General features: G+C 42.4%; 2 protein-coding genes and 2 long non-coding RNA genes across 5 annotated transcripts in view; 1 reads left to right on the top strand and 3 right to left on the bottom strand.

Annotated features, from left to right (window-relative positions):
* The window catches only part of AMN1 (antagonist of mitotic exit network 1 homolog), a 101,661-nt gene extending 84,325 nt beyond the window's left edge, over positions 1-17,336 (bottom strand). Inside the window, exons 1-2 of one of the 2 annotated variants that reach the window (XM_058283017.2) lie at positions 17,178-17,249; positions 14,957-15,672 (exon numbers count right to left, since the gene is read on the bottom strand). Coding sequence is in view for 1 of the 2 variants with exons in the window: in XM_004477918.4 (XP_004477975.1) it covers positions 17,178-17,215 (38 nt within the window). In the remaining variant the exon portion in view is untranslated. Of the gene's footprint in view, positions 1-14,956; positions 15,673-17,177 lie in introns of both variants that reach the window. The other variant, XM_004477918.4, reaches the window with a different exon arrangement.
* Positions 17,337-17,342: 6 nt separating this feature from the next.
* On the bottom strand, positions 17,343-18,174 carry LOC139437104 (serine/arginine repetitive matrix protein 3-like). The gene is made up of 2 exons (XM_071210255.1): positions 18,114-18,174; positions 17,343-17,908 (listed from the first exon to the last, which is right to left on the bottom strand). The coding sequence occupies exons 1-2, from the start codon at positions 18,172-18,174 to the stop codon at positions 17,343-17,345; spliced, it is 627 nt and encodes a 208-aa protein (XP_071066356.1).
* A 1,538-nt stretch (positions 18,175-19,712) lies between these two features.
* LOC131274822 (uncharacterized) lies at positions 19,713-23,269 on the top strand. The gene is made up of 3 exons (XR_011646689.1): positions 19,713-19,791; positions 19,976-20,187; positions 20,691-23,269. It is a non-coding gene; the product is annotated as an uncharacterized lncRNA (long non-coding RNA).
* Positions 23,270-25,122: 1,853 nt separating this feature from the next.
* On the bottom strand, positions 25,123-26,632 carry LOC139437096 (uncharacterized). The gene is made up of 3 exons (XR_011646688.1): positions 26,572-26,632; positions 26,377-26,421; positions 25,123-25,202 (listed from the first exon to the last, which is right to left on the bottom strand). It is a non-coding gene; the product is annotated as an uncharacterized lncRNA (long non-coding RNA).
* Between the last annotated feature and the right edge of the window lie 203 nt (positions 26,633-26,835).

The raw sequence follows: 26,835 nt of genomic DNA on the forward strand, positions 1-26,835 counted from the left end.
GGCATCTACAGCCATAAATTTTCCCTCTAAGTACTGCTTTAACTGTCTGTACCCATAAGTTTTGGTATGTTGCATGCTCATTTTGCTTCATCTCAAAGTATTTTCTAACTTCTCTTGTGCTTTTTCTTTGACCCATTGATTAGTTAGGAGTGTACTGTTTAACTTCAACATCCTTGGGACTTTCCTAAATATTCCATTGTGACAGCATACTTTGTGTGCTTGTATTCTTTTTATATTTATTGAGATGTATTATAACTTAGCATATAGTCTAACCTGGAGTATGTTCCATATGCACTTGAGAAGAATGTATATTCTGCTGATATTGGGTGGAGTGTTCTATAGATGTCTGTTTTGTTGGTTTTTAGTATTGTTCAAGTCTATGGTCTTTTTTTATCTTCTACCTAGTTGTTCATTATTAATAATGGGGTATTAAAGTCTCCAATTATTGATGAATTGTCTATTCCTTCTTTACTAGCAATTTTTGCTTTGTGTATTTTGGAACTACATTACTAGGTGCACATCTGTTATTACTGTTATACCTTCCTGATGGACAACCTTTTATCTTAAAAAATATCCTTCTTTATCTCTAGCAACACTTTATTGTTTTAACGTCTATATTGCTTGATATTAGTAAAGCCAATACAACTGTCTTATTGATGCTATTTGCATGATATATCTTTTTCCATTCTTTTACTTTCAGTTTATTCTTATCTTTAAATCTAAAGTGTCTTCTGTAGATAGAATATAATTGGACTTATTTTTTTATTTGATTAATCTAGTCACACTTAATGCTGTTACTGGTATAGTTGGATTTACTTCTGTTTTCTCATGCATTTCTGTTCATTCCTCCTTTACTGCTTTTTTTGTTTGTTTTAAGGAACTATTTGCTAGTGTCACATTTGAATTCCTCTCATGATTTTTAAAATTTATTTTATTAGTGATTGCTCCATACATCTTATCAGTATCTACTCAGATTTATACTAAATTCCAGTTAGATATAGAAAAAGGACCCTCTCCCTTTTTTGTGCAATTATTGACAAACCTATTAAATCTATATATTTTACAAACTCAACAATACATTATAACTATTGCTTTAAATAATTCTGTATCTCTTAAAGAAGTAGAGAAAAAACCAAGCAAATAAATATTATATTTGTATATTAATCTTATCATTTAACATATTTGGTTCTCTTTATTTTTTCCTATGGATTCAAGTTAGCATCTGGTATCATTTCCTTACTCTAACACAGCTTTGCTCCTACCTGACTCCTTTGTGTTATTGTCAAATATATTACATTTCTTGGCCACTCTCTAAGCCAAACTCAGCATGTAACTGCTCTAATTTCTCCCCAGTGTGGTACATGACTCCTGGGGATAAGCCTCCCTGGCGCCAAGAGATTATTACCAATCACCAGCTGGTGATGCCACTAGAAAAAGACCTTGAGTAAAAGGGAGAAATGGTAAAGACAAATGAGTTTACATGGCTAAGAGACGTCAAAATGGGTCAGGAGCTCATTAGAGGGGATATGCTTATGCACGTCTCAGCAGGATCCCAGAGACAGCCAAAGTAGATACAACCCCAGGTACTGGTGCTCCTGAGGGCTACAGAGACACACAGGTTCTACAATCATGGCAGATGGCTCTGGAGTTCAGTGCCTTGTCAGTGGGCCCTACTTTGGAATTTGTGCTCCTGAGTGTGATGAAGTTGGACTCAGATGTGACTTTTCTACACATGCCTCTTCTGTCACATTTACTGAACCTGTGGCTGGTGCTGGGGTTGGTGTATACTCAGAAGACTTGAGTCTCTGGACTGGCCATATGCCAGCTAGGCCATGAACCTTAGCAGAGTTGCAACTCCTACTCTCCAATTTGTTGGACTTATCCAGGTGAGCTAACAGGGAGGTGAAGATGGTCAACCACCACACCAGGGAACCGAGAGTACCTACAACTGCAATCAGGAGAATCGCATTCACTAGCCATGTGGAATCTAAGCATCCTCTCAATTTAGAGGTGGACTGGCCATCACCATCCCAGGGCCCACAGGATGGAGGAATAAAATATGGATTAGAGTGGACTTACTGGTATTCTACTAAAGAACTATTGTGACTCTAGCAATGGAAGAAATTGTATCACTGATGTGGAGACAGTGGCCACGGGAGTTGCTGAGGGCAGGAAGAGGGAAGAAGAGATGTGATATGGGGGCATTTTTGGGAGTTGGAGTTGTCCTAAATGATATTGCAGGGACAGATGGAGGACATTTTATATCCTGCCATAACCCACTGAATGGACTGGGGGAGAGTGTAAACTACAATGTAAGCTATAATCCATGTGGGGCAGCAGTGTTCCAAAATGTATTCACCAAATGCAATGAATGTGCCACAATGATGAAAGAGGCTGTTGGTGTAGGAGGAGTGTGTGTGGGGGGGGGGTGGGATGGGGGGGGTTTTGGGAACCTCTTATATTTTTTAATATAACATTTTTTACAATCTATGAATCTTTTTTAAAAAGACAAGTAAAAATAAATAAAACCTAAAAATATATACATTCCTATATGATAAAGGTCCAACACTGTAATTATATACACATTGTCTTATATAACTGCTTTTTAAATGAGGTAAAATAAAAAGGATAATAAATATACATTTATACTGTCTTTTATAATTATATTCTTACCTTTTTTTTTTTTTTTAAAGATTTATTTATTTATTTAATTCCCCCCCCCCTCCCCTGGTTGTCTGTTCTTGGTGTCTATTTGCTGCGTCTTGTTTCTTTGTCCGCTTCTGTTGTCGTCAGTGGCACGGGAAGTGTGGGCGGCGCCATTCCTGGGCAGGCTGCTCTTTCTTTTCACGCTGGGCGGCTTTCCTCACGGGCGCACTCCTTGCGCGTGGGGCTCCCCCACGCGGGGGACACCCTTGCGTGGCACGGCACTCCTTGCGCGCATCAGCACTGCGCATGGCCAGCTCCACACGGGTCAAGGAGGCCCGGGGTTTGAACCGCGGACCTCCCATATGGTAGACGGACGCCCTAACCACTGGGCCAAAGTCCGTTTCCCTATATTCTTACCTTTACCATTGATCTTTCTTTGGGTATGTGTAGATTTGAATTATCATCTGAGACCACTTCTTTCAACCTGAAGAACTTCCTTTAATATTTCTTATAAGACTGTTCTGCTAGCAACAAATTATTTTATTTTTTGTTTTCCTGGGAATGCCTTTATTTCACTTTCCCTTTTAAAAGATAGTTTTGCTAGATATAGGATTCTTGTTTGGTAGTTTGTTCTTTTTTTCTTTCAGCATTTTAAATGTATCATCCCACTGCTTTTTGGCCCCCATTGTTTTTGATGAGCTGTTTTTGTTAATGAGGTTCCTTTATAAGTGATTACGGCTTTTCTTTTGCTGCTTTTACGATTTTCTCTTTGTTATTAACATTTTTACTATGATGTTTCTGTGAGTGAATATTTTTGTATTTATCCTAGGTGAAGTTCATTTAGCTTCCTGAATGTGTAGACTAATGTTTTCATTAAATTTTGGAAGTTTTCAACCATGATTTCTTTAAATATTTTTTCTCTAGTAAATTTCCTCATTTCTTTCATTGAACTTTTTCACCTCTAGAATTTCCATTTAATTTTAAATATTTCTTTTTTGAAATTCTATTCGGTAAGAAACTGCCATATTACCTTCCTTTACTTCTTTAAGCATGGTTTCCTCTGCCTGTTAACATATTTATAATAATTTTGCTAAGTCTAACATCTCAGACCTCAAAAAGGCAGTTTATGTTCAGTGATTTTTCCCCTGTGTAATGGGTCACACTTTCTGTCCCTTTGCATATCTCAATTTTTTGCTGTTATTGAAAACTGGACACTTTAGATAATATACTGTAGCACTTCTGGGACTTGTTATTTTCTTGTTGGTTTAGTGATGTAGCTGGACAATTTTAGGGAAGTCTATTTCTCTCCTCATATGCAGCCTCTGAAGCTGGTCCTTCATACACACATCCTTGGGCATGTATACTATCATACTGGGATGACAGTGGTTTTAGTAGGGTTCTCTCTGGATATTTCTTTGACCTCCCTCTTACGCCTCTATTGGTATCCCATCCAGCTGTTAGATTTCACTAGTTACAGACTGTTCTTTGTTTTTGACAATGCCTGGGGAATAAATTGCTCCAGTGTGATCCAATTCAATTTTGGTCCCTTTGCAGGAATAACTTTCGAGGACAGTGTCAGGTTTATTCTGATGCCAGGTGGGCTCTTAGCTATTTCTCTAGCTCTGTTAAACTAGCCAGCCTGAGATTTAGCTAGCACGTACAATGAAGCTAGCAGCCTTTTCTTATTGCTTAGTACGAAAACCTCCATTATTCCTGAGAGTGCCTTTAGACTTGAACTTCCTCAAGCTCTGTTTAAAAAAAAACAAAAACAAAAACATTTCTATAGGGGAGATCTTTGGAACTCTGTTTTATGGCCTGCCTCTCCTCCTGAACAAAATCCATGAGCCACAGCTCTGGAGCTAGGGCTAGGACAATGGCATGCCCCATTGCTTGAGTGACACTATTTTAGGAGCAGGGGTTCTGGGTGGGGGTGGTAGCCTCTGGTCTTTTCAGCTTGCCTGTGCTGACACGGAACCTCTACCCTATGAATGAGTTGGGCAAGGGAGATCAGTCCCCTAGTATTTTCAGTGTGGCATACTTTAGTTAGAGTTGCCACAGCCTCTGCACAGGTGGCTAAGATGATGAAAAATGCTGATGGCTGAAGCTCTCAACTCAGACCTGGGGGGAAAGTTTGCCCCATCATCTTGGCCATACCAAGCCAGAGTGGAGCTTTCTGTGAAACTGAGCTGGGGGAAAGGAAGGGTGATGGAGGGAGTGGGTCAAGGTTTAAATGTCATAGGCTCTTCCTCTCCTTACTAAGTTTAGTTGACTTTCTTGAATAAGTTTCCTTATTTGATATATATCCCTATGAAAATTTCCAGAGATTTTAATTTAATTTAAAAAAATAATTTTCAACAATTATTTTACTGGGGACCAGGTCTATGGAGCCCTTCACACTGCCATTCTGTATGTCTTCCAAATATCATCAATCTTTTCATCTATTTAACAAACACCTGGGTCCCATTTATAAGGAATACTATAACTCCTTTTTGTTCAAATATATATTGGGTCTCTTTTCAAATAAATCAGCCATATCAAGTTTGCTTACTTTTGACTCTAAAGTCCTTCCATCCCAATGGATTCCAAAATAATTTCTGGAAGGGATGGAGTATGTGTGTGTGTGTGTGTGCGCATGGGGGAGAGTCTACAGCTATACTCGTGTTAAAAAAGAACCCATAAACTTGTTAAAATTTGCTAACAATTGAGGTGCGGTAGTTTTCCAGCTCCTGGCTGGTGGGCACAGTTGGGTCTCCCGTACTTCTCCATGTGTTTCTGGGTATGCCAAGAATGTAAGGTCCTCACTGCTCTTTATCTGAGCTATTTCTTAGGTGAGTTGTGTGTAAACTGAGCAATCTTCAGGGATGAGGTATTGTCTCATTCAAGGACAAAAGGAAGTTTTGCTTATTTCTTGATAAAAAATAGTGCATTCTCCAAGCTCAGAATTCCTCCTCTGTGATGCAACCCCCCTGCTTATGCATGCAGGCATCCATTTGGGCCCTCTATGTTGCTACTCTCTAACTTGGAGGCAACGGAAAGTGACATAAATATGCTAATACTCAAGTTGCTTATCCTGCTGTGAATAAAACCCTTTGTCTCTGACGCAGGAGCCTCTTGTCTTCTAAGAGCACCCTTTAAAAAGTAATAGGCTAAAAACATATTAGCTAGTAAGTAGGGTGATATCCAGTTCCATCTGTGACAGTCACACCCCCATTTTTTCCTTTATTCAGATTTCACCAGTTATATATTTTTTCCACAATATCACCCCCCTTTTCCCTTCTCCTTCCTCTCAATCTTTTTCATCTCAGTCCTTTAGTATCCTCTTCTCTGAACTGAGCTGTGCATACTCTATCATGCAATTCACAGTAAATGGTTCCCTCTTTTTCCTCCAGTTCCCTCCAGCTGCACTAGCAGGGGCTGTGACAGAAACAAATGAAATGTTTCTTAAGACGCTACTGTAAGGACTATTAAATGCCCCACAAAGACCATCCACAAAGCCTACTGGTCAAGTAAATCAAAATTTATTAAATTTATTACAGCAAGGAAGACCACCGTAATAGGGTTTTAACTGTGTTTCAATAGGGCAAAGTTAGACAAGAGTATGTACAGGGTTTGGGGATGTGAGCTCAAATAGTTTAAGAGGTTTTTCTTTTTTCCTTCCTTTTTTTTCAAGATATAGAATAAGCTGGGATTGAACAAAGTGTGTTACATAATAGGATTCATGGACATAGGGCTTTGAATTGAACACAATTCTTGCCCTGATAATAAAAATGTTTGTACTGATAAACCAAGTTTATTTAGATAAATAGATTTGAAAAAATTTCCTGGAACAAAAAATTATGCTGACATTAGTGGCCTCAGGTCTCAGGCCCAAATAAGAGTTTACACAGGTGGTCTCAGTTCTCAAGATAAAGTGAAAAATGGCCAACTGAAAGGTAACAAAACATCAAAAGCTATAAAAATGGGGAGGGAGGGGAAGCAGACTTGGCCCAGTGGTTAGGGTGTCCATGTATTACATGGGAGGTCCACAGTTCAAACCCCGGGCCCTCCTTGACCCGTGCAGCGCTGATGCATGCAAGGAGTGCCCTGCCACGCAAGGGTGTCCCTGCGTAGGGGAGCCCCACACGCAAGGAGTGTGCCCCATAAGGAGAGCCGCCCAGTGCGAAAGAAAGTTCAGCCTGCCCAGGAATGGCCCCCCACACATGGAGAGCAGACACAAAAAGATGATGCAACAAAAGGAAACACAGATTCCTGTGCCGCTGACAACAACAGAAGTGGGCAAAGAAGATGCAGCAAATAGACACAGAGAACAGACACTGGGGTGGGGGAGAAGGGGAGAGAAATTAAATAAATAAATAAATAAATAAATAGAACCTTGTACAAGATCCTCTCCCACTATTAAAAAAAGGGGAGGATTCAATTCTTTATAAATTGATCTAAACTTTACAGTTAAAAGAAACAAATTATTAGAATATAATCAACCACTTGATCCAACAAAGAAATGTTTTAGGCAAAATGGCCTGCTTCCAATAAACGTGTTGCAAAAAGTATGGTCCTTGGTCTTCTCTTCTTCTCTCCCTTAGAACTAATCATGGCTTCACCTATCATCTTTAATTTTTTTTTTTTTTTTAAAGATTTATTTTTTTTATTTCTTTAATTCCACTCCCCTCCCCCGGTTGTCTGTTTTCTGTGTCTTTTTGCTGCGTCTTGTTTCTTGTTTCTTTGTCCGCTTCTGTTGTCGTCAGCAGCACGGGAAGTGTGGGCGGCGCCATTCCTGGGCAGGCTGCTCCCTCCTTCGCGCTGGGCGGCTCTCCTTATGGGTGCACTCCTTACGCGTGAGGCTCCCCTACGCGGGGGACACCTGCGTGGCGCGGCACTCCTTGCGCGCATCAGCACTGCTCATGGCCAGCTCCACACGGGTCAAGGAGGCCCGGGGCTTGAACCGCGGGCCTCCCATGTGGTAGACAGACGCCCTAACCACTGGGCCAAAGTCCGTTTCCCAACACCTATCATCTTTAAAAGTTTATTCCCATTCTTAGTCTCAATCCCTGATTTCTCTTTCAGTTTAAAAATTATATTTCTAACTTCCAGCTTGAAATTTATATTGGATATTTTGACATTCATTTTCCCCATAAGACGCTACTTCTACAATTATCTGACATTACAATATTAGTTTTCTAGAGTTTCCATAATAAAGTCACAAGGTGGGTGGCTTAAAACAACTTAAATCCATTCTCTCTCAATTCTGGAGACAAAAGTCCAAAATCAAGATGTCGCAGGGCCACGCTCCCTCTGAAGGGTCTAGGGAAGAATCCCTCTTTGTCTCTTCCTAGCTTCCGATGATGGTTGGCAATCCTTGGTGTGCATGGATCATGGCAGCCTAATTCCAATTCCACTTCCTTTACATCCGGCCATCTTCTCCCTGTGTGTCTCTGTCTTTACATAGTATTACCCTCTCTGAGTCTGTTTCTTCTTCTCTTCTTATGAGGATACAAGTCATATTGGATTAGGGCCTACCCTAATTCATTGTGGCCTTATCCTAACTTGATTACATCTGCAAAACCGTATTTCCAAATAAAGTCACATTTACCGGTACCTTGGATTAGGACTTCAACATATCTGTTTGGAGAACACAACCCGTAACAATCACCATCCCCCCAGTCAACAAAGCATAAAGAATTAGGGTTGGGAAGCGGATGTTGCTCAACCGAATGGACTTCCATTTACCATATAGGAGGCCCTAGGTTTGCTTCTCAAGGCCTCCTTGTGAAGGCAAGCTGGCCCACATCCATGGAGAGCTGACGGCCCATGCCTGCTGTGCCTGTGGAGAGCTGGTGCAGCAAGATGATGCAACAAAGGGAGACAAGCAGACACAGAAGAACGCACAGCTAATGGACTCAAAGAGCAGAGAGCAAGCAAGCAGCAAGGCGGGGGAGGGGGGGAGATAAATTTAAAAAAAAAGAATTACAGTCATTTCTTATTCTTCTCTTCCCTTGTCCCTCTTTTCTAAATTATTCACCATATCTCAGTTCCAAGGGATTCTCTAAGAGGCAAAGTGCTGGTGAGGGCATAAGTACCTTATGCAAGAATATAAATCAAGTGCGGTTTCCTGCATGGAGGAAGTACCATTAGCTAAACTAAACAGAGTGCTTAGTAAGATGGTTAAATGCTGTTCTGGCTCAAACATCTCACTTGTCCCAAACCAGAAACAGTATGTTGACCAACTGCACATCTTCAGATCACACTTTGAATAGGACAGCTCTGAGGCATCCCCGCCCCAAAAGGGTTCTGAAGTATGGTTCTAAAAGCAAGTATGGACTAACTTCCGTTCTGATACTTAGATAAAACTCAGATTAAGTAATCACACACATACAGAGAGAGAGAGAAACTTCCCTGAGGGGATTAAAATTCAAGAAAATAACACATCAAGTATAAAATTTGGTCAAACGCACAATAAGGCAACAAATAGGAACTACCAACATATGAATAGTATATAGAATATAAACACAAGCATCAACTGTTAAAGTTAATAAATGCTTAGGTTAGTATACTGGGTCACCTCTAATTTATATTAGCTCCCCTTGATTTCAGAGCAAATCTCTTCTATGTAACAATAGAACTAGATTTACACATCTTATACCAATCAAGAGAGATTCCTTTCAGGAGATACTGAACTGTTTGACAGTGTTTGTCCTCCTGTCTGCTGGGTTTTTACAGTTACTGATTTGCAACTTATTCTCTTGGTCACCATTTTTCAATGTTCCAGCTTCTAGGTCTAATGAACTGGCCTGACCATAACTTGAACCTGAACCTGAGCCTGAACCTGGGAACAAGCAATCCTAGCTGCTTATCAAGCAGAGAACTCTACAAAAAGGCTGCTGATACGTGCCTGTTGCTCAGTGGCAGGGTCCCCTCCCCCTGGGGTGTATAAATATCCAACCTTTGGACAGCACATATGGTCCTTTGGGCAGCAGATATGGTCCCTCCTCTCCAATGTGAAGCAGGGATGTGGAGTCCCCATCCACTGACCCTGACCTGAACAAGTGGCCTTCTCAGGGGAGTGGCCATGATGGGACCTCTTCTGCTCTTTTGGACCCTTTTTTTTTTTTTAAAGATTTATTTTTATTTATTTAATTCCCCTCCCCTCCCCCGGTTGTCTGTTCTCTGTGTCTATTTGCTGCGTCTTGTTTCTTTGTCCGCTTCTGTGGTCGTCAGCGGCACGGGAAGTGTGGGCGGCGCCATTCCTCGGCAGGCTGCTCCCTCCTTCGCCCTGGGCAGCTCTCCTTATGGGTGCACTCCTTGCGCATGGGGCTCTCCTACGCGGGGGACACCCCTGTGTAGCACGGCACTCCTTGCGCGCATCAGCACTGTGCATGGGCCAGCTCCACACGGGTCAGGGAGGCCCGGGGCTTGAACCGCGGACCTCCCATGTGGTAGACGGATGCCCTAACCACTGGGCCAAAGTCCGTTTCCCTCTTTTGGACCCTTTGTGCTATGTAAGTAATAAAGTAGTCATTTGCTATAACTCCATGTTTTATACCTGAGACTGTGCTGCCATGACACATAGTATAACAACTCACTCCACAAAATCATCACCCCCATTTACGGATGAGAAAACGGAAATCCAAACAAGTTATATCATTCACTCAAGGTTGTAAAATTAGTAAGTGTTAGACGTATGAATAAAATAAGGTAGGAAGAAGGTAGTCCCTTCTTCCTAGCTTGCACATTAGACACTATTCTAAATTGACAGGAGTAAAATCCTATTTGGACCAGGTATAAAATTTATGCCAAGAACTAAAGTAAGATTTTTTTTCTCAGGACTCTGTACACTAGCTTCATTCTACACAAGGGAAACCAATCAATTTTCCTTTTATTAAAGTGACTGTGAGCTGAAAGGCCAGAAGTTTATGATATATGTGTCAATTTCCTGGTTTTAGAATGCCTTCAGTAGATTACGTGATTCTTCTCCATTGCCTTTACCTGTCTATTTTTCACAGAGTAATATTGGACTGAAAGCTCTCGAGAGAAGAGATTGGCACTGTAACTGTAAATGGTGCTAGCACAATTTCTGGTGTGAAATAATTAATAATAACAATAGCTAACACTTAAATGGTCTTTATTATTTGCCGGGTATCCTTCTAAGAAATTTAAGTATGTTAAATTTATTCCTGCTTCTGAAAGATGGTGGAGTATAGAGCAGCAGAGTATACTCATATTCTAGAAGTGGGAGGAAGATAGGGATAAAGAAGGTCATTATATATTAATAAAAGGGGCAATTCACCAAGAAGTAACTATAATAAATATTTATGCACCTAACCAGGGTGCCCCAAAATTCTAGGCAAACGCTGGCAAAATTGAGGGGAGAAACAGACACCTACAATAGTGGGATACTTTAATACAACATTCTCAGCAATAGACAGACCATCTAGACAGATAATCAATAAGGAAACAGCGATCTTGACTAATACAGTAAGTGAACTAAACCTAACAGACATATACAGAACAATGCACCCAAAAGAGCACTCTTCTCAAGTGTTCATGGGTCATTCTCCAGGATAGACCACATACTAGGTCACAGAACAAGTTTTAATGAGTTTAGGAAGAAATTATACAGAGCACTTTCTCTGTCTACAAAGGAATGAAGCTAGATATCAAAAAAGGGAAAGAACTAAAAATTCACAAAAATTAAATGGTGTGTTAAACAGGAAATTGCAAGAGAAATCAATAAATATCTTGACATGAATGAAACGAGAACACAACATATCAGAACCTATGGGATGCAATGAAGGCCGTGCTGAGAGGGAAATTTATAGCTCAAAATACCTATATTTTTAAAAAAAAGAGCTAAAATCAAAGACCTAGCTACACATCGAGGAACCAGAAAAAGAACAGCAAACTAATTTCAAAGTGAGAAGAAGGAAAGAAATAATGAAGATTAGAGCAGAAATAAATGAAATGGAGAGTAAAACAATAGAGAATTAACAAAACCAAAAGTTAGTTCTAGGAGAAGATAAACAAAATTGACAAACTCTCAGCTAGACTAAAAAAAAAAGAGAAAAGATGCAAATAGATAAAATCAGAAATGAGAGAGGGGACATCACCACTGACCTCCCCTGCCCCCCAGAAATAAGAGAGATCATAAGAGGATACTGTGAACAACTGTATACCAAAAAAATTAGACAATTTAGTTGAAATGAATAAATTCCTAGAAACACAGAAACAACCTATACTACTCTAGAGGAAATAACTTCAAAAGACCAATCACAAGAGATTGAAACATTTATCAAAAACCTTCCCACAAAGAAAAGCCCAACACCAAATGGCTTCACAGGTGAATTCTACCAAGCATTTCCATCCTGCTCAAACTTTTCCGAAAAACTGAAGAGGAAGGAATATTACCTACTCAATCTATGGAGTCAACATCACTCTAACACCAAAGCCAGATAAAGATGCTACAAGAAAAGAAAATTACAGACCAATCCCTCTAATGAATACAGATGCAAAATCCTCAACAAAATACTGGCAAATAGAATTAAACAACACATTAAATGAATTATATACCATGATCAAGTGGGTTTATCCCAAGTATGCAAGGGTGGTTCAACATGAGAAAATCATTAATGCAATACACCACATTAACAGATTGAAAGAGTAAACTCACATGATCATCTCTATTGATGCAGAAAAGGATTTGACAAAATCTAGCAACCTTTCTTGATTAAAAACACTTCAAAAGATAGGAATAGAAGGAAACTTCCTTAACAAGATAAAGGGCATATATGAAAAACCCACAGCTTACACCCTACTTTAATGGTAAAAGACTTAAAGGTTTCCCTCTAAGATCAGGAACAAGACAAGGATGCCCACTGTTATTCAACACTTTATTGGAAGTTCTTGCCAAATCAACTAAGCAAGAAAAAGAAAAAAAAGCACTCAACCAGAAAAGAAGTAAAACTTTCATTTTTTGCCGACAACACGATTCTATATATAAAAGTGCCATAAGATCTACAACAAAGCTACTAGATGTAATAAATGAGTTCAGCAAAGTGGTGGGATATAAGATCAATATGCAAAAATGAGCAATGTTTCTATATATTAGTAATGAGCAAGATGAGGAAATCAATAAAAAATTCCATTTACAATAACAACTAAAAGAATAAAATATTTAGGAATAAATTTAACTAAGGATGTATAGGGCTTGTACACAGAAAACTATACATTAATAAAAGAAATCAAAGTAGACCTAAAGAAATGGAAGGACATTCTGTGTTCATGGAGTGAAAGACTTAATATTGTTAAGATGTCAGTTCTACCCAACTGATTGATTCAATGCAATTTCAATAAGAGTTACATCAGCCTTTTTTTGAAGAAATGGAAAAGTCAATTATCAAATTTATTAGTTTGAGGAAGGGGCTCTGAATAGCAAAACATCTTGAAAAAGAAGAACAAAGTTGGAAGACTCACACTACCTGACTTTAAAGCTACAGTGGTCAAAACAACACGGTTCTCACACAAGGATAGACATATTGACTAATGGAACCAAATTGAGACTTAAAATATAGATCCATAGAAAAATTTTAAAAATTAAAAAACAGACCTCCACATCTATAGCCAACCTATATTTGACATGTCTGCCAAGTCCACTCAACTGGGACAAATAGTATCTTCAACAAATGGTGCTAAGAGAAGTGGATATCCATATCCAAAAGAATGAAAGAGTATCCCTCTCTCATGCCATATACAAAAATTAACTCAAGATGGATCAAAGACCTAAATATAAGAGCCAGGACCAAAAAACTCCTAGAAGAAAATATAGAGAAGCTTCTTCAAGATCTTATGGTAGGCAACAAATGGTTTAAAAAACTTTATGCTCAAAGCATAAGCAATGAAACAAAAAATAGACAAATAGGACCTCCTCAAAATTAAAAACTTTGTGCTTCAAAGGAGTTTGTCAAGAAAGTAAAAAAGGCAGCCTACTCAATGGGAGAAGATATTTGGAAACCAGCTATCCAATAAGGGTCTAATACCCAGCATATGTGAAGAGACCCTACAACTCAACAATAAAAAGTCAAACAGCCCAATTAAAAAATAGGCAAGAGACTTGAATAGACATTTTTCCAAAAAGGAAATACAATGGCTAAAAAGCACAGGAAAAGATGCTCAACATCACTAGCTGTTAGAGAAACGCAAATCCAAACCACTATGAGACACCACTTCACACGTACTATACTGGCCACTGTTTAAAAAACAGAAAACTACAAGTGTTGGAGAGGCTGTGGAGAAAGGAACATTCATTGCTAGTGGGAATGGAGAATGGTGCAGCCACTGTAGAAGACAGTATGGCAGTTCCTCAGGAAGCTAAATATAAAATTGCCATTTGATCCAGCAATTCTGCTCTAGGTATTTACCCAGAAGAATTGAAAGCAGCGGCACAAACAGATATATGCCCATCAGTGTTCATAGTGTCATTATTCCCAATTGCCAAAAGATGGAAGCAACTTAAATGCCATCAACAAATGAATGGATAAACAAAATGTGGTATATACATACAACAGAATATTATTCAGCTGTAAGAAGGACTGAAATACTAATGCACGCAACAGCATGGATGAACCCCGAGGACAGTATGTTGAGTGAACTAAGCCAGGCACAAAAGGACAAATATTGTATGATCTCACTAAAATGACCTAATTATAATAAGCAAACTCATAAAGAAAGAATCTAAAAGATAGGTTACCAGGAGATAGAATCAGCATAAAGAAGGGGAAGGCGATGCTTAATCTGTGCAGAATTTATAACTCGGTTGATTGTAGTGGTTTGAGGGTGGACAGAGGCAACGGTAGTGCAATAGTGTGAATACAGTTGGCAGCGCTTAAGTGTGTGTGTATTGTGTGTGTGATTGAATTTGAATGGATAGGTTTTACATCATACGTGTTACTAGAAGGAAAGCTAGAGGCTAAAACATGGGATTGTATAATACAGTGAACCTTGTGGTGTACAAGAATTGCAGTTAATAATACAAATATAAGAGTGTTCTTTCAAGATCTAAAACAGAAGTACATCACTAGTACCTGCTGTTAATAATATGGTAGTATACAGGGAGGAAATGCACCTAAAGCAAAACATGGACTATAGTTAAGAGTAACGTTTTAACATTCTTTTATCAATTGTAACAAAAGTACCCTACTGTATTGTTAGTCAAAGGGGTGCTGATGCAAAATACCAGAAATTGGTTGGTTTTTATAAAGGGTACTTATTTGGGGTAGGAGCTTACAGATACCAGGCCATAAGCATAAGTTACTTCCCTCACCAAAGTCTATTTTCATGTGTTGGAGCAAGATGGCTGCCGACGTCTGTGAGGGTTCTGGCTTCCTGGGTTCCTCCCTTCCAGGGTCTTACTTCTTCCTGGGCTCAGGGTTCCTCTCTTTCTGAGACTTGCTTCTGTTTCCTCTATGAGTTTACTTCCCAGGGCTCCAGCTTAAGGTTTCAGGATCAAACTTCAACATCAAAACTCCAACATCAAAAACCCTGAACTCTGTCCTTTGCCACGTCTTTTATCTGTGAGTCCCCCATCCACCAAAGGGTGGGGACTCAATGCCCTAATGACGTGGCCCAATCAAAGCCCTAAACATAATCACTCCCAGGTACAGACCAGATTACAAACATAATGCAGTATCTATTTTTGGAATTCATAACCATATCATACTGCTACACCTACCAATGCTAAGCGTCAACAATAGGGGAGTTTGGGAATGTTGCATTATTTTATCCTCAGAAAAATGTTTTAAGTCACAGAAGCAACCAAACTTCCCTTAAGTTAAACTGTTTTACATGGCCAGGTGTCTAGATAGATACTTATAAACCCAATCTTATATAGTTACATACTTCTATGGTATATAAATGTATACTTGTTGCAATAAGTATGTTTTCTGGATAGGCAGAGAGACCCACACATTAGCTAACAAAATACTAAACTTCCCTTCTGGGGAAGTCTTGCTACTTTCTCAAATTAGAAGGCCGAACGATCTGGAATAAAAGAAAACAGAGTAATAAGCAATAAGCAAGCCCTCAATCTTAATGATTGCACTTATGAACCTTATTCTTGTAATAATGAAACTAAGACTAATTATAATTAATATCTAAGAGTTACCTCCTGAAAACCTCATTACTCAAATGTGTTCTCTTTCTAAGACAAACTCTGCAAATAAACTTACTTCTTCCCTCTCCCCCACATTGGATGTGACTCCCAGGAATAAGCCTCCCTGGCAACCCAGAGATTACTACCAAGCATTAATCGGCAATGCATCTGAAGAAAGACCTTGATCAAAAGGGGGATATATTAAATAATATACAGTTTTTATGGCTAAGAGACTTCAAAGTGGGTCAGGAGGTCATTCTGGAAGTATCGGTTATGCAGGTCTCAGCCAGACTTCACAAAACACCACAACAGACAAAGCCACAAACGAAAGTGCTCCTGAGGGCTGTAGGGAGATCTGGACACCACAGGCAAGCACTGAAATCAACACCCCTTCAGAGGGACCTATCAAGGAATATATGAAAAATAATTTACCCAATAAAACATAGTAACACTCATTTGTAAGTCACTTCCTTCTCTTCATGATCCTTCTCTTTCTTTTATTTGAACCTATTGTTTCCAATGTACGTTGGGTAATATACTCCTCAGGGACTTAAAGCCCTCAGATGTATCCTACGGCAGCTCAGCCTTGAAACCCAGCAGACATGCCGCCAACTCCTATTCTCCAGTTCTTCCAACAACTGAACTAAGAAACAAAGGAGATGGACCAGCTGATTCCAAAGTGAGGAGTGTCTTCAACTGCAAGCAAAACATTTTCATTCCTCTGCCCCATATTAGCTACCTGAAGCACAGTGATCATTCTCCCAAATTCCTCATGAAGAATAAACTGCTGACTAAAGCTGATTTGCTGTTATCGTAGTCATCTTGTGTTAACTGAATAACTCGCAACATTGATATTAAAAATAAATTTACAAAATGTATTCCTCACTACAACTCAATGAGCTGGGTACTCCTAGTATCCTAAGCTTATAAATAAAGAACTCTGGCACAGAGACTTACATAACGTGTCCATGGTCAGAGCTGGTGAATGGCAGAGCAGGGAACTGGACCCAGAAAACTAAATCAAGGATCCCTGATCTTAACCTCAACGCTAGATACTGTCTCAAAGAACCAATATTTATCCCAGTTAGAGAAACAGGAAGGACCGGAATGGAATTCTGCTGAAGGCCGTGGACCCCATCTAGCGTTTCCCTTTGTTCCACAGGCCCTCGGCTCCCGTCTGCGCCGGCCCCGAGGAGCCGGCGCCCGCCCGCAGCGCGGAAGGAGGGCCGGGCCTGCCCAGCTGTCCTCGGCGCGCAGGCCACGGGCACCGCGAGGGCCTCACAGGTGGCGAGAGGAAGGGGCGCGGCGCCCGGCCCGCAGGGAGGCCCGGCCCGCAGGGAGGCCCGGCCCGCAGGGAGGCCCGGCGCCAAGGCCGCGGGGGCGGGGAACTCACAGATCCAGGAGCTGACTGACCCGCCGCGGGCGCGGCATCGCCACCGCCGGGAGCCTCCTCGGCGGCCCCGGCAGGACCACAGGAGGGGCGGAGCGCAACGCCGGCTCCGAGGGCACGCGCGTGACGTCACCGGACGCCACCGGAGGCGCGGCCTCCCCCGGGACCTCAGCCCGTAGACCAGGAGCCCTTGCGGCGGGGCCCTAACCGCCGCAAGGCACCACGGGAGGCGTAGTCCCGCGCGCGCCCGCCGGCGGGACGTGCGGCCTGCCTGGCGGCTTCTGCCCGCCGAGCGCCCGGGCGACGCCGCAGCGTCCTGCGAAATCGGCCTTGGCGGGCGAGGACGCGCCCCGGCCGCGCGCTCGTCCGCACTTCGGCGCGCTCCCGCGCCCCTGGTGGAGCCGCCCTGGCTCGGGCCTGCTTCCCGTCGGGAGCGCCTTGGAGGTGGGCAGGTCGTGCGCGTCTCCGCTCGGAGCTGCTCGCCGCCGGTCCAGCGCCGAGGGACGGCCGGGGCCGCGCGGACGCTGAGGACGCGGGGCTGGACCGTGGCTTTACCCGGGGACAGGGGCGCAGAGTGACACGTCCACGCCCGGGCGGGCTCGGTGCTGCGAACGCCCCGGGGCTTGGAGGGGAGCCCGCGGGGGAGACAGGTGCCCCGTGAGGGCCTGCGAACGCCCCAGGCCAGGACTGGAGGGTGGTGGGAGGGGCGTGCAGCGCAGGGACTGGCACACTTTCTGGAAATGGCCAGATAGTAAAAATTGGAGGTTTTGTGAGCCGCTTGCTAACTTGCAGTTCAAAAGCAGCCGTAGAGAGAAGCAATGGGCGTGACTGTATTCCAAAAAATCTTTATACACACTGAAGTTGAATTTCTTATAATTTCCATAAATTAAATATTATTCAATCTTTAATTCATTTACAACCATTTAAAAATGTAAAAACCATTCTTGACTTGCAGGCTGCCTAAAAACCAGCCATGGGCTGGATTTGGCTGGCGAGTCATGGTTGCCTTCCTCTCATCCGGAGAGCCAAGATGGGGGTCTGATGGTCTGTGTTATGTCACATGAATTCAGGCTTTCTCCGGAGGACGATGGGTGAAGTCGTTGATGTCGTCTTTTTTTTTTTTTTTTTTAAGGTGGTCCCCTCTGTGGGAAGCACTGAGCTACACCTGTTCTCCATGGAGCGTTTTTAAACAAGGACAGGTCATGCATGGGAAAAGTGGCCCTTAGAAAGATAACTTTAGCTGTTATGTAGTAAATGGATTAGTGAGGGCACAGTTGGAGGCTGGTAGCCTAAAGTAATAGCGGAATGGACAGAGTCGAGTTAATGGAGGTAGAATTGACAGGATTGAGAGATTGGTTGACATGAGAGAGGTGAGGGAAAGTGAGAAGTTAAGGGTAATCTCTAGAGAAGTGGAGGTGGCTCAACTGATAGAGTGTCTGTCTACCACATGGAGCGTCCAGGGTTCGATACCCACGGGCTCCTGACCCGTGTGGTAAGCTGGCCCATGCACAGTGCTGCCGCATGCAAGGAGTACCGTGCCGCATAGGGGTGCCCTACGTGCAAGGAGTGCGCCCCACAAGGAGAGCCACCCTGTGTGAAAAAAAAAAGCACAGCCCACCCAGGAGTGTCACCACATACACAGAGAGCTGATGCAACAAAAAAGAGAGGCAGTTTCCTGGTGCCGCCGGCTAATGCAAGCAGGTGCAGGAGACCACACAGAGAATGGACAAGAGCAGACAATGGGGGGAGAGGGGAGAGAAATAAATAAAAAATAAATCTTTGGGGGAAAAAAGGCTAATCTCTAAGGATTTGGGTTTGGGAACTGGGTGTGCACAGGGTGATGCCATGTACTGAAATGAGAGGATTAGTGTTCTGCTTGTTCAAGAAAAGGGGGAGATTATCTAAATTTTGGACATCTTTGAAAAACATAGGCCTGGAGTTACAGATCTGGAAATTGTGCTGGTTTGCTTTTAAGAAGAGATTAAATAGCAGTGATAGGGCTGCACATGTATTTACTTATAAATGCAATAATTTTTTGGAAGACTACTCAGCTGCCCTGGGAGCCAATTAGCTGCAAGACCTTGACAAAGCACATCAGGGCAGAACCTCCTGGCCTTTCCTATCTGTTAAGTGCTACACAGTGTTCTGAGTCTTCCCATTAATGATCTGACTCCCCAAGACCAGGAAAGTACCCGTCACTGCTTTGTTTTTAGCAATTATCAGGGAGCAGGTGTAGCTTAGTGGGTAAGCGCCTGCTTCGCATGTTCAAGGTCCTGGGTTCAATCTCTGGTACTTCCATTTAAAAAAAAAACATCATGTGTATAACAAGATCAGATAACAAAGCCCCAGTTATCTCTAGCCAATTATTTTAAAGGTCAAAGATCGTGATATATTTCTTATAATTGATTTTACAATTATTTCTCCCAGATTTTAGGGCCTGCAGTATCTATAAGTCTGGACATCAGATACTTAGCATAACTAAATCAAGAGTTCCTGATCTTGAGTTTCTCACCACTGAATAGGTAGACTTGGTGAACTTTGTGATTACCTTAACACACTCATTTTTCTTTTTTATAGCAGCCTTGTGGTTTGGGGAACTGACTCCTATCTTCAAGAGGTACGCCCACCTGGTAGTTTAAAGCTGTATGTACTCCAGAAAAACATGTTCTTAAATGTGACCCATTCCTGTGTGTGTGAACCCATTATAAGTAGGGCCTTTCATTGAGATGGTTTCAGTTAAGGTGTGGCCCAGCTCAATCAGGAAGTGTCTTAATCCTATTACTGGACTCCTTTATAAGCAGAATGCAACTCAGAGAGCAAGAGAGCCACAAGGAAGCAAGAAGCTGAAACAACCTGGAAGGAAAGGAAGAGACCAGAGGTGCCACCGTGTGCCTCGCCACGTGACAAAGGAGCCACGCGTCATGGGTACCAGCCCCAGAACGCCGCAGTCTGTGAGGTGAACGCATCGCCTTGATGATTCCATTGATTTGGGCGGTTTTCTGTCCTCAAAATCGTGAGTGAAAAAATTCCCACTGTTTAAGCTGAAATATTTCATGGTATTTGCTTGAGCAGCTAAGGAAACTAAAACATTACAGATTAAGGCTGATCACTGAATGCTGTAGTGATGGATTCAGGCATTAGCAGCCTAAGCCAGTCAACAAATCATGACATTCTGTGGCCGCAGGGATTGATTTGAAAATGAGCACCTGGTCAGGGGATACCCATTTGGGATCAGTAAGAAGCAAGGAAAGCTTTGCTGGTGTCTTCTAGGAAAGATGCTTTCTTGAACTTACGACAAGGTTCACTGAACCCTTTCTCTTCTCATCATTGTCATGCTGAATGAGGTTAAACAGGAAGTCGGAGGGAGAGACTTATAGGAGAAAGCTGGGGTGCTCATGACTACTTTCTGTTTCATGATTCAATAAACCCCTTTCTTGTTGTTAAGAAAATCAGTTAAGTTGAATTTTCTGTTTCTTGCTGCCAAAAGCATCCTAACAAGTTACATATTCTTAGCAGGAATCAACAGCATGTAAGTGGTGATTGAAGCTATGGGAATGGATGAATTCAACCAACCAGAGTAAGTACAGTGAGAACAACCAAAGTCCTTGGAGAGATAGCTGGGGGGCAGCAAATTTTAAGGAAAAGAAGAGCTATTAGGTGGCGGACTTGGCCCAGTGGTTAGGGCGTCCGCCTACCACATGGGAGGTCTGCAGTTCAAACCCTGGGCCTCCTTGACCCGTGTGGAGCTGGCCCGTGTGCAGTGCTGATGTGCGCAAGGAGTGCTGTGCCTCCCGTGTAAGGGAGCCCCACGCGCAAGGAGTGCACCCCGTAAGGAGAGCCGCCCAGCGCAAACAAAGTGCAGCCTGCCCAGGAATGGCACCACCACACGGAGAGCTGACCCAACAAGATGACACAACAAAAAGAAACACAGATTCCCATGTGGCTCACAACAACAGAAGCGGACAAAGAAGATGCAGCAAATAGACACAGAGAACAGACAACCGGGGTGGGAGGGGGAAGGGGAGAGAAATAAATGAATAAATAAATCTTAAAAAAAAAAAAAAAAAGAAGAGCTATTAGTTAACTCTGAGAAGGAGCAGCCACAGAGTAAGGGGAGAAACCAGAGAGTGGAGTGTCACAGAAGAGAGATTGGTTAAAATTTTCATGTGCTGCAGACAGGTCTAGTAATACAAGAACTGACAGTGATTTAGCAGCAAGGTCTCTGAAGGCCAGTGAGGTGGTGATGAAGGATACAACCTGACCACAGCAAAAAAAGTGAAGGGGACATGCAGTAAACACACAAGGATTCCAGCTCAGTCACAGCAAGTACTTACTGAAATGAACTGCTGCTGCTATTTAGACATAGTGAGAAGGGAAGTAGCTTGCCTAAGGGTATGGCTGTACTTCAAAGAAGGTAAAACGGAACCACTCAGAACTGATTTATGCAGCTTCTAGGGATCAAACATGGGAAATGCATTCATGAGCTCATGTAGTCATCAAACAAGGCTGAGGTGTCATTCATGATGCTTTATAGATGATGTTAGAGGTCTGCAATAATTAACAAGCTGTAGCTCAGTCCCATCTCATCCCCCCGCCCCCCCACTCTTTTGAGGGCACTTTCCCACCGGTTAAACAAAGAAAGCAATCCGTATAGACTGGAGTAAAGGGAGATAGAGATCTTCACCATCTGCATATCAGAGGGAGATGGAGATCTTTACTACCTCTACCTGCATATCAGAGGGAGAAGGGAACCTTCACTATTTACATATTGAAGGGAGATAAAGAAACCCTTTTAATTCCTACAGATAAACGTAAACTCCCTAACCCACTATTCTCTAATCATTCAGGGAAAGTTTTCACCTCTAGGGCTTCCTATTGGCCCCTGCACCTCACTTGGGCCCTTAACCCCCTCCCACCAATTATCATTTCCCCCCCTAGAAAAGTTCTGTATAAATTCAAGTCCCCTCCTCCCAGGAGTGGGCTGAAGTCTCTCTTCAGACCCCCTCCATTGGGAGAGCTTCTCAATAAATACATTTTCTGTCTGTGGTCAATCAGTCTCTGTGTCCCAGTGAACACCGTTTTTCTCCAACAGATGAGATGAGAACTTTCCCAGTAAAAAGATCTGACTCCAAAAGTTAATGCTCTTTCTACTCGGTTAATGGTCTGAAAAAAAATGGGGGTGGGTGGGTTTGTTTGTCATAGCGCAGTGAGATAGGCTCTTAGTAGGGTACACTTGAAAGTGTGAAACAACTGAGTTCAGATTTAAGTGCACAGAAGAGAGACCGATGGTGGATCCAGGACCAACAGCAGAACTTGTGGGGTCCTCAAAAAAAAGGATTAAGAATTTCATGCTGATGACAGCAGAGCATGAAGCCGGGTGTGGGGTCCTAGGGGAGGAGCCCTCTGCCACTGCATCCTTATCTGGGTGCGTCCAACCCCAGGCTGCCCAAGAAAATCAGCCCCCCAGTGACGATTCAGGAGCCCTTTGTCAAAAGAAAGTCCAGGCACTTATGAGCACAAAGAAGCATTTACTAGCAATGCAAGGGAATCAGGCCTTCAGAAATAGTGGCTCTTCAAATAAAATAGGAGGCATTTATAGCTTAGATTGTCCTATGACATTGATAATTCATACTGGGTAAGAACACAATGTTCCTCTCTGGTAAGGAAAACAGGATGTTCTTGTTTTTGTGGCTTATCTCAGGAGGCAAAGATTTTGGGATTTCCTGTTAGGCTTTTAGGAGTTTCCTGTTATTTATGGTTTATCTTTGAATACAGTGCTTTCAGGAATGCAAGTCTTTTCTGGCTTATGGTAGGTGAATTGTGGACAGGACTAGGCTAAGAGCAAGATACCATCTTCCCATTCTCCTTTCTTTGCTTACTGCACCCACTTTACCATGGTTTTCTCTAGCTATAAACCTCTTTTACTTCCTATCGTAGGTACCATATCAAGAAAGCTTTATGCTTTTTGCTCTGGATAGATTATATAAGAATAATAAACAGTATTACTTTCCTTAACTCATGTTACTGATTCCTATTGTGTATGTAATACCTAGGTATGTATATAAAGTATATAATAAATACATGTATATACAAAATGAGAAGTGTATCTTTTATGGTATGGGTGGTACATACACAAAGATACACACATGAATTGTGGGTGGATAATGAGAACGTGTGTGTATATATAAAACAAGAAGTATATCTTTTATGGTATGAGTAGTACATACACACAAAAATACACACACATGAATTGTGGGTGGATAATGAGAATGTGTGCACACAGCAAGTAGATGGTAATAAGTTGTTCAGATCATCCTTACATGTATTTGGGGTATAAGAATCAGCTGTGAATTGTGTTCTTCACTCAATTTATATTTGGATTCAAAATTGTAATTGCTCTTCAAATATTAATTTTTAATTCAGTATAACATATACATCACAATCTATTACTAACCCCAGATCATTTCAGTTGAGTGTTAATGATAAATTGTGAACATATACTGAGTGGTTAAACAATGCCTTGCACACAGTGAGTATTTTATAGGTCCTAACTCATTTAATCCTCAAAACAGCCTTGATTAATGGGTATTTTTAACACCAGGTCATTTTCTAGGTGAGGAAACAGAATGGTTAAGAAATATCCCCAGATCCTACACCCAGCTAGTCAGTGGCAAAGCTGGGATTTGAAATCAAGCAATTAGACTGCAGAGCCTGGATTTGTAAGCACTGCTCTATATCACTGTCCCTCTTCCCTTTAAAACAAAAACTCCTGACAGGTCTTCATAATTATAAAATAAAAGTATCAAGTCAAAGTTTTAGAGTCAAAAGGATGTCCTGGCTATAAATTATTCCAATATCTTACAGATTGGGAAATTACAGAAAAGTTGACAGATTACTTAACGTTTCTGAGGTTTCCCAATCTTTTGTTCAGTACATTTTTAAAAACCTGATCTTTAGGTTATCACTCTGAGGGGGGTGGAGATAAATAGAATGTACGGAAACGAGAGTAGCACTCTTAAGTCATGCCAGTGAGAAACACTCTTCATTTAGCTTCATTTTAAATTAAAACTTTTCATGCAATTTAGTGTGTTACATCCTCGCTGAGTGATTCATGAATCGGCAGCCACCCGTCAGAAAATAGAAGGGAGCTCTGCTGAGGCTGCGGAAGGGGACCCTCTCACACGGCGAACAGGGAGGCCCGCGAGGAGACGTCCTGATTGGCTGGCGCTCCCACTGACGGGGGTCTTACAAAGCGGGAGCACCTGCACGTGCTCACTTCTCAGCGGGTGTGCTTCCCCCGCGGTCCTGTAGGTGGCGCTGCATGTCCCGGTGTTTCAGAAAGCCCCTGCACATCAAGTGCTCTGTCCTCTAGCAAAGCCCTCCCCAGAAAGGAGTCCCTCCTGTAATCGGCTACGGCAGGCAGCTGCTTTACTTAATTTTATGTCTCATGTCATAGTCCAGATTGGAAACAACAGTGCCCGTGCTCATGGACTGCTGGGCATTGTTAAAATTTTCCATTGGCTAGAAACCCTTGGTGTGGTATGTTCTTTCAAATACTCGGAAGTTTGAGGCAAGCACTGTGTGCCTCAGAATCCAACAGGAAACAGATGGGCAAGTATAAACAGGGTAAGCAGAGAGGCTGAGTAGGGAAAGCAGGGGTATGCCTGGTTCAATCCTAGGGCTAGTGAGAGCAAGAGGCCCTTATGTCTGCTAGGGCAAGTGGGTAGCAGGACTTAGCCAGCCTCTGGCAACCCAGCAGGGAGGGAGCCGGGAGAATAAATGCTCCCACCTCATTTGCCATTTCCCTTTTGATGCCCCAGAGCAGAGTAGAAGAAAAAAGAAAAACAAACCAAAAAAGAGAGAATAGAGGGGAAATCAACAACTCAGACCACTGATTTTTAGATAATTGAAATATTTAAATATCACAAGTTTCTAAAATATAAGGAATAGTGGAGCAGATAGATGTAGCTCAGTAACTGAGAATCTGCTTCACGTATGCAAAGTCCTGAGTTCAATCTCCCATACCTCCTAAAAAAAAACAAAATAGAACATTTTAAAAATTAATTACAGGGAAGCGGCTGTGGCTCCATCAGTTGGGCTCCTGTCTACCATATGGGAGGCCCTGGGTTTGCATCCCAGGGCCTCCTTGTGAAGGCAGGCTGGCCCGTGCCCATGAAGAGCAGGGAATAAATAATAAATCTTTTTTTAAAAATTAGAATAATAGCTCAAACCCAGCCAAAATAACAATAGCGTCTTAATAGTGAGAAGAATGGCATTACAGTTTGTCATTAGGATGTTGATAACCAACCTGATGACAGCTTAAGCCATTGTCTTTTCTAGTTAGATTCACTTGTTATTCTTTATTTTTACAAAGCTATAGAATTCCTAATTCTCAATTATTGGTCATCTGCAATGGAATCGGGTGTTACATATATCTGTCACACGGATGCCCCATTTGAAAAATATGGGGGAAAATTTTCCCCTAAAAATCCATTAAGGGGGAAGCGGACTTGGCCCAGTGGTTAGGGCGTCCGTCTACCACATGGGAGGTGCGCGGTTCAAACCCCGGGCCTCCTTGACCCGTGTGGAGCTGGCCCATGCGCAGTGCTGATGTGCGCAAGGAGTGCCGTGCCACGCAGGGGTGTCCCCCCGTAGGGGAGCCCCATGCAAAAGGAGTGCACCCCGTAAGGAGAGCCACCCAGCGCAAAAGAAAGTGCAGCCTGCCCAGGAATGGCGCCGCACACACGGAGAGCTGACACAACAAGATGACGCAACAAAAAGAAACACAGATTCCCATGATGCTGACAACAACAGAAGCAGAAAAAGAAGAACACACAGCAAATAGACACAGAGAACAGACAACTGGGGCAGGGAGGAAGGGGAGAGAAATAAATAAATAAATCTTAAAAAAAAAAAAAGGCCATTAAGGAAAGCAGATGTGGCTCAACCAATTGGCTCCCGTCTACCATATAGGAGATCCAGGGTTTGATACCCAGGGGCTCCTGGTGAAGGCAAGCTGGCCCATATGGTGAGCTGGCCTATGCAAAGCGCTGCCCCACGCAAGGAGTGCTGCTCCATGCAGGAGTGCTGGCCCACACGTAGAGCTGTCACAGCAAGATGATGCAACAAAATGAGACACAGAGGAGCGACAATAAGAGATGCAGCAGACCAGGGAGCTGAGGTTGCACAAGGGAATGATCACCTCTCTCCCACTCCAGAAGGTTCTAGGATGCGTTCCTGGAGCCACCTAATGAGAATACAACCAGACACAGAAGAACACACAGGGAATGGACACAGAGAGCAGACAATGGAGGGAGAGGGGAGAAATAAATAAATGTTTTTTAAAAAGCATTAAATTCATTCACTCAAACAAATATTTTTTAAAGTCTGCTCTTACCAGGCAGGATATATCAGTAAACAAACATATCCTTTAGGAGTTTACAGTCTAGTGGTAGAGAAAGAAAATAAGCATACAAATAGTTTCATGATGTGGAGAGAAAGATACTGGAGAGACTTTGGTGTAGCTAGGGGGCCGGGAAGGTCTCCTTGAGTTTGTGACTTTTTGCAGAGCTCTGAAGATAAAAAGAAGCTGGACTCGCAGCCATCTGCAGACCCAGGGGAGAGAGAGCCCTGAGGCAAAACTGGGCTTGGCTGGAAGACA

The sequence above is a fragment of the Dasypus novemcinctus genome, chromosome 20, assembly GCF_030445035.2.
Source record: "Dasypus novemcinctus isolate mDasNov1 chromosome 20, mDasNov1.1.hap2, whole genome shotgun sequence".
NCBI classification, from domain to species: Eukaryota; Metazoa; Chordata; class Mammalia; order Cingulata; family Dasypodidae; genus Dasypus; species Dasypus novemcinctus.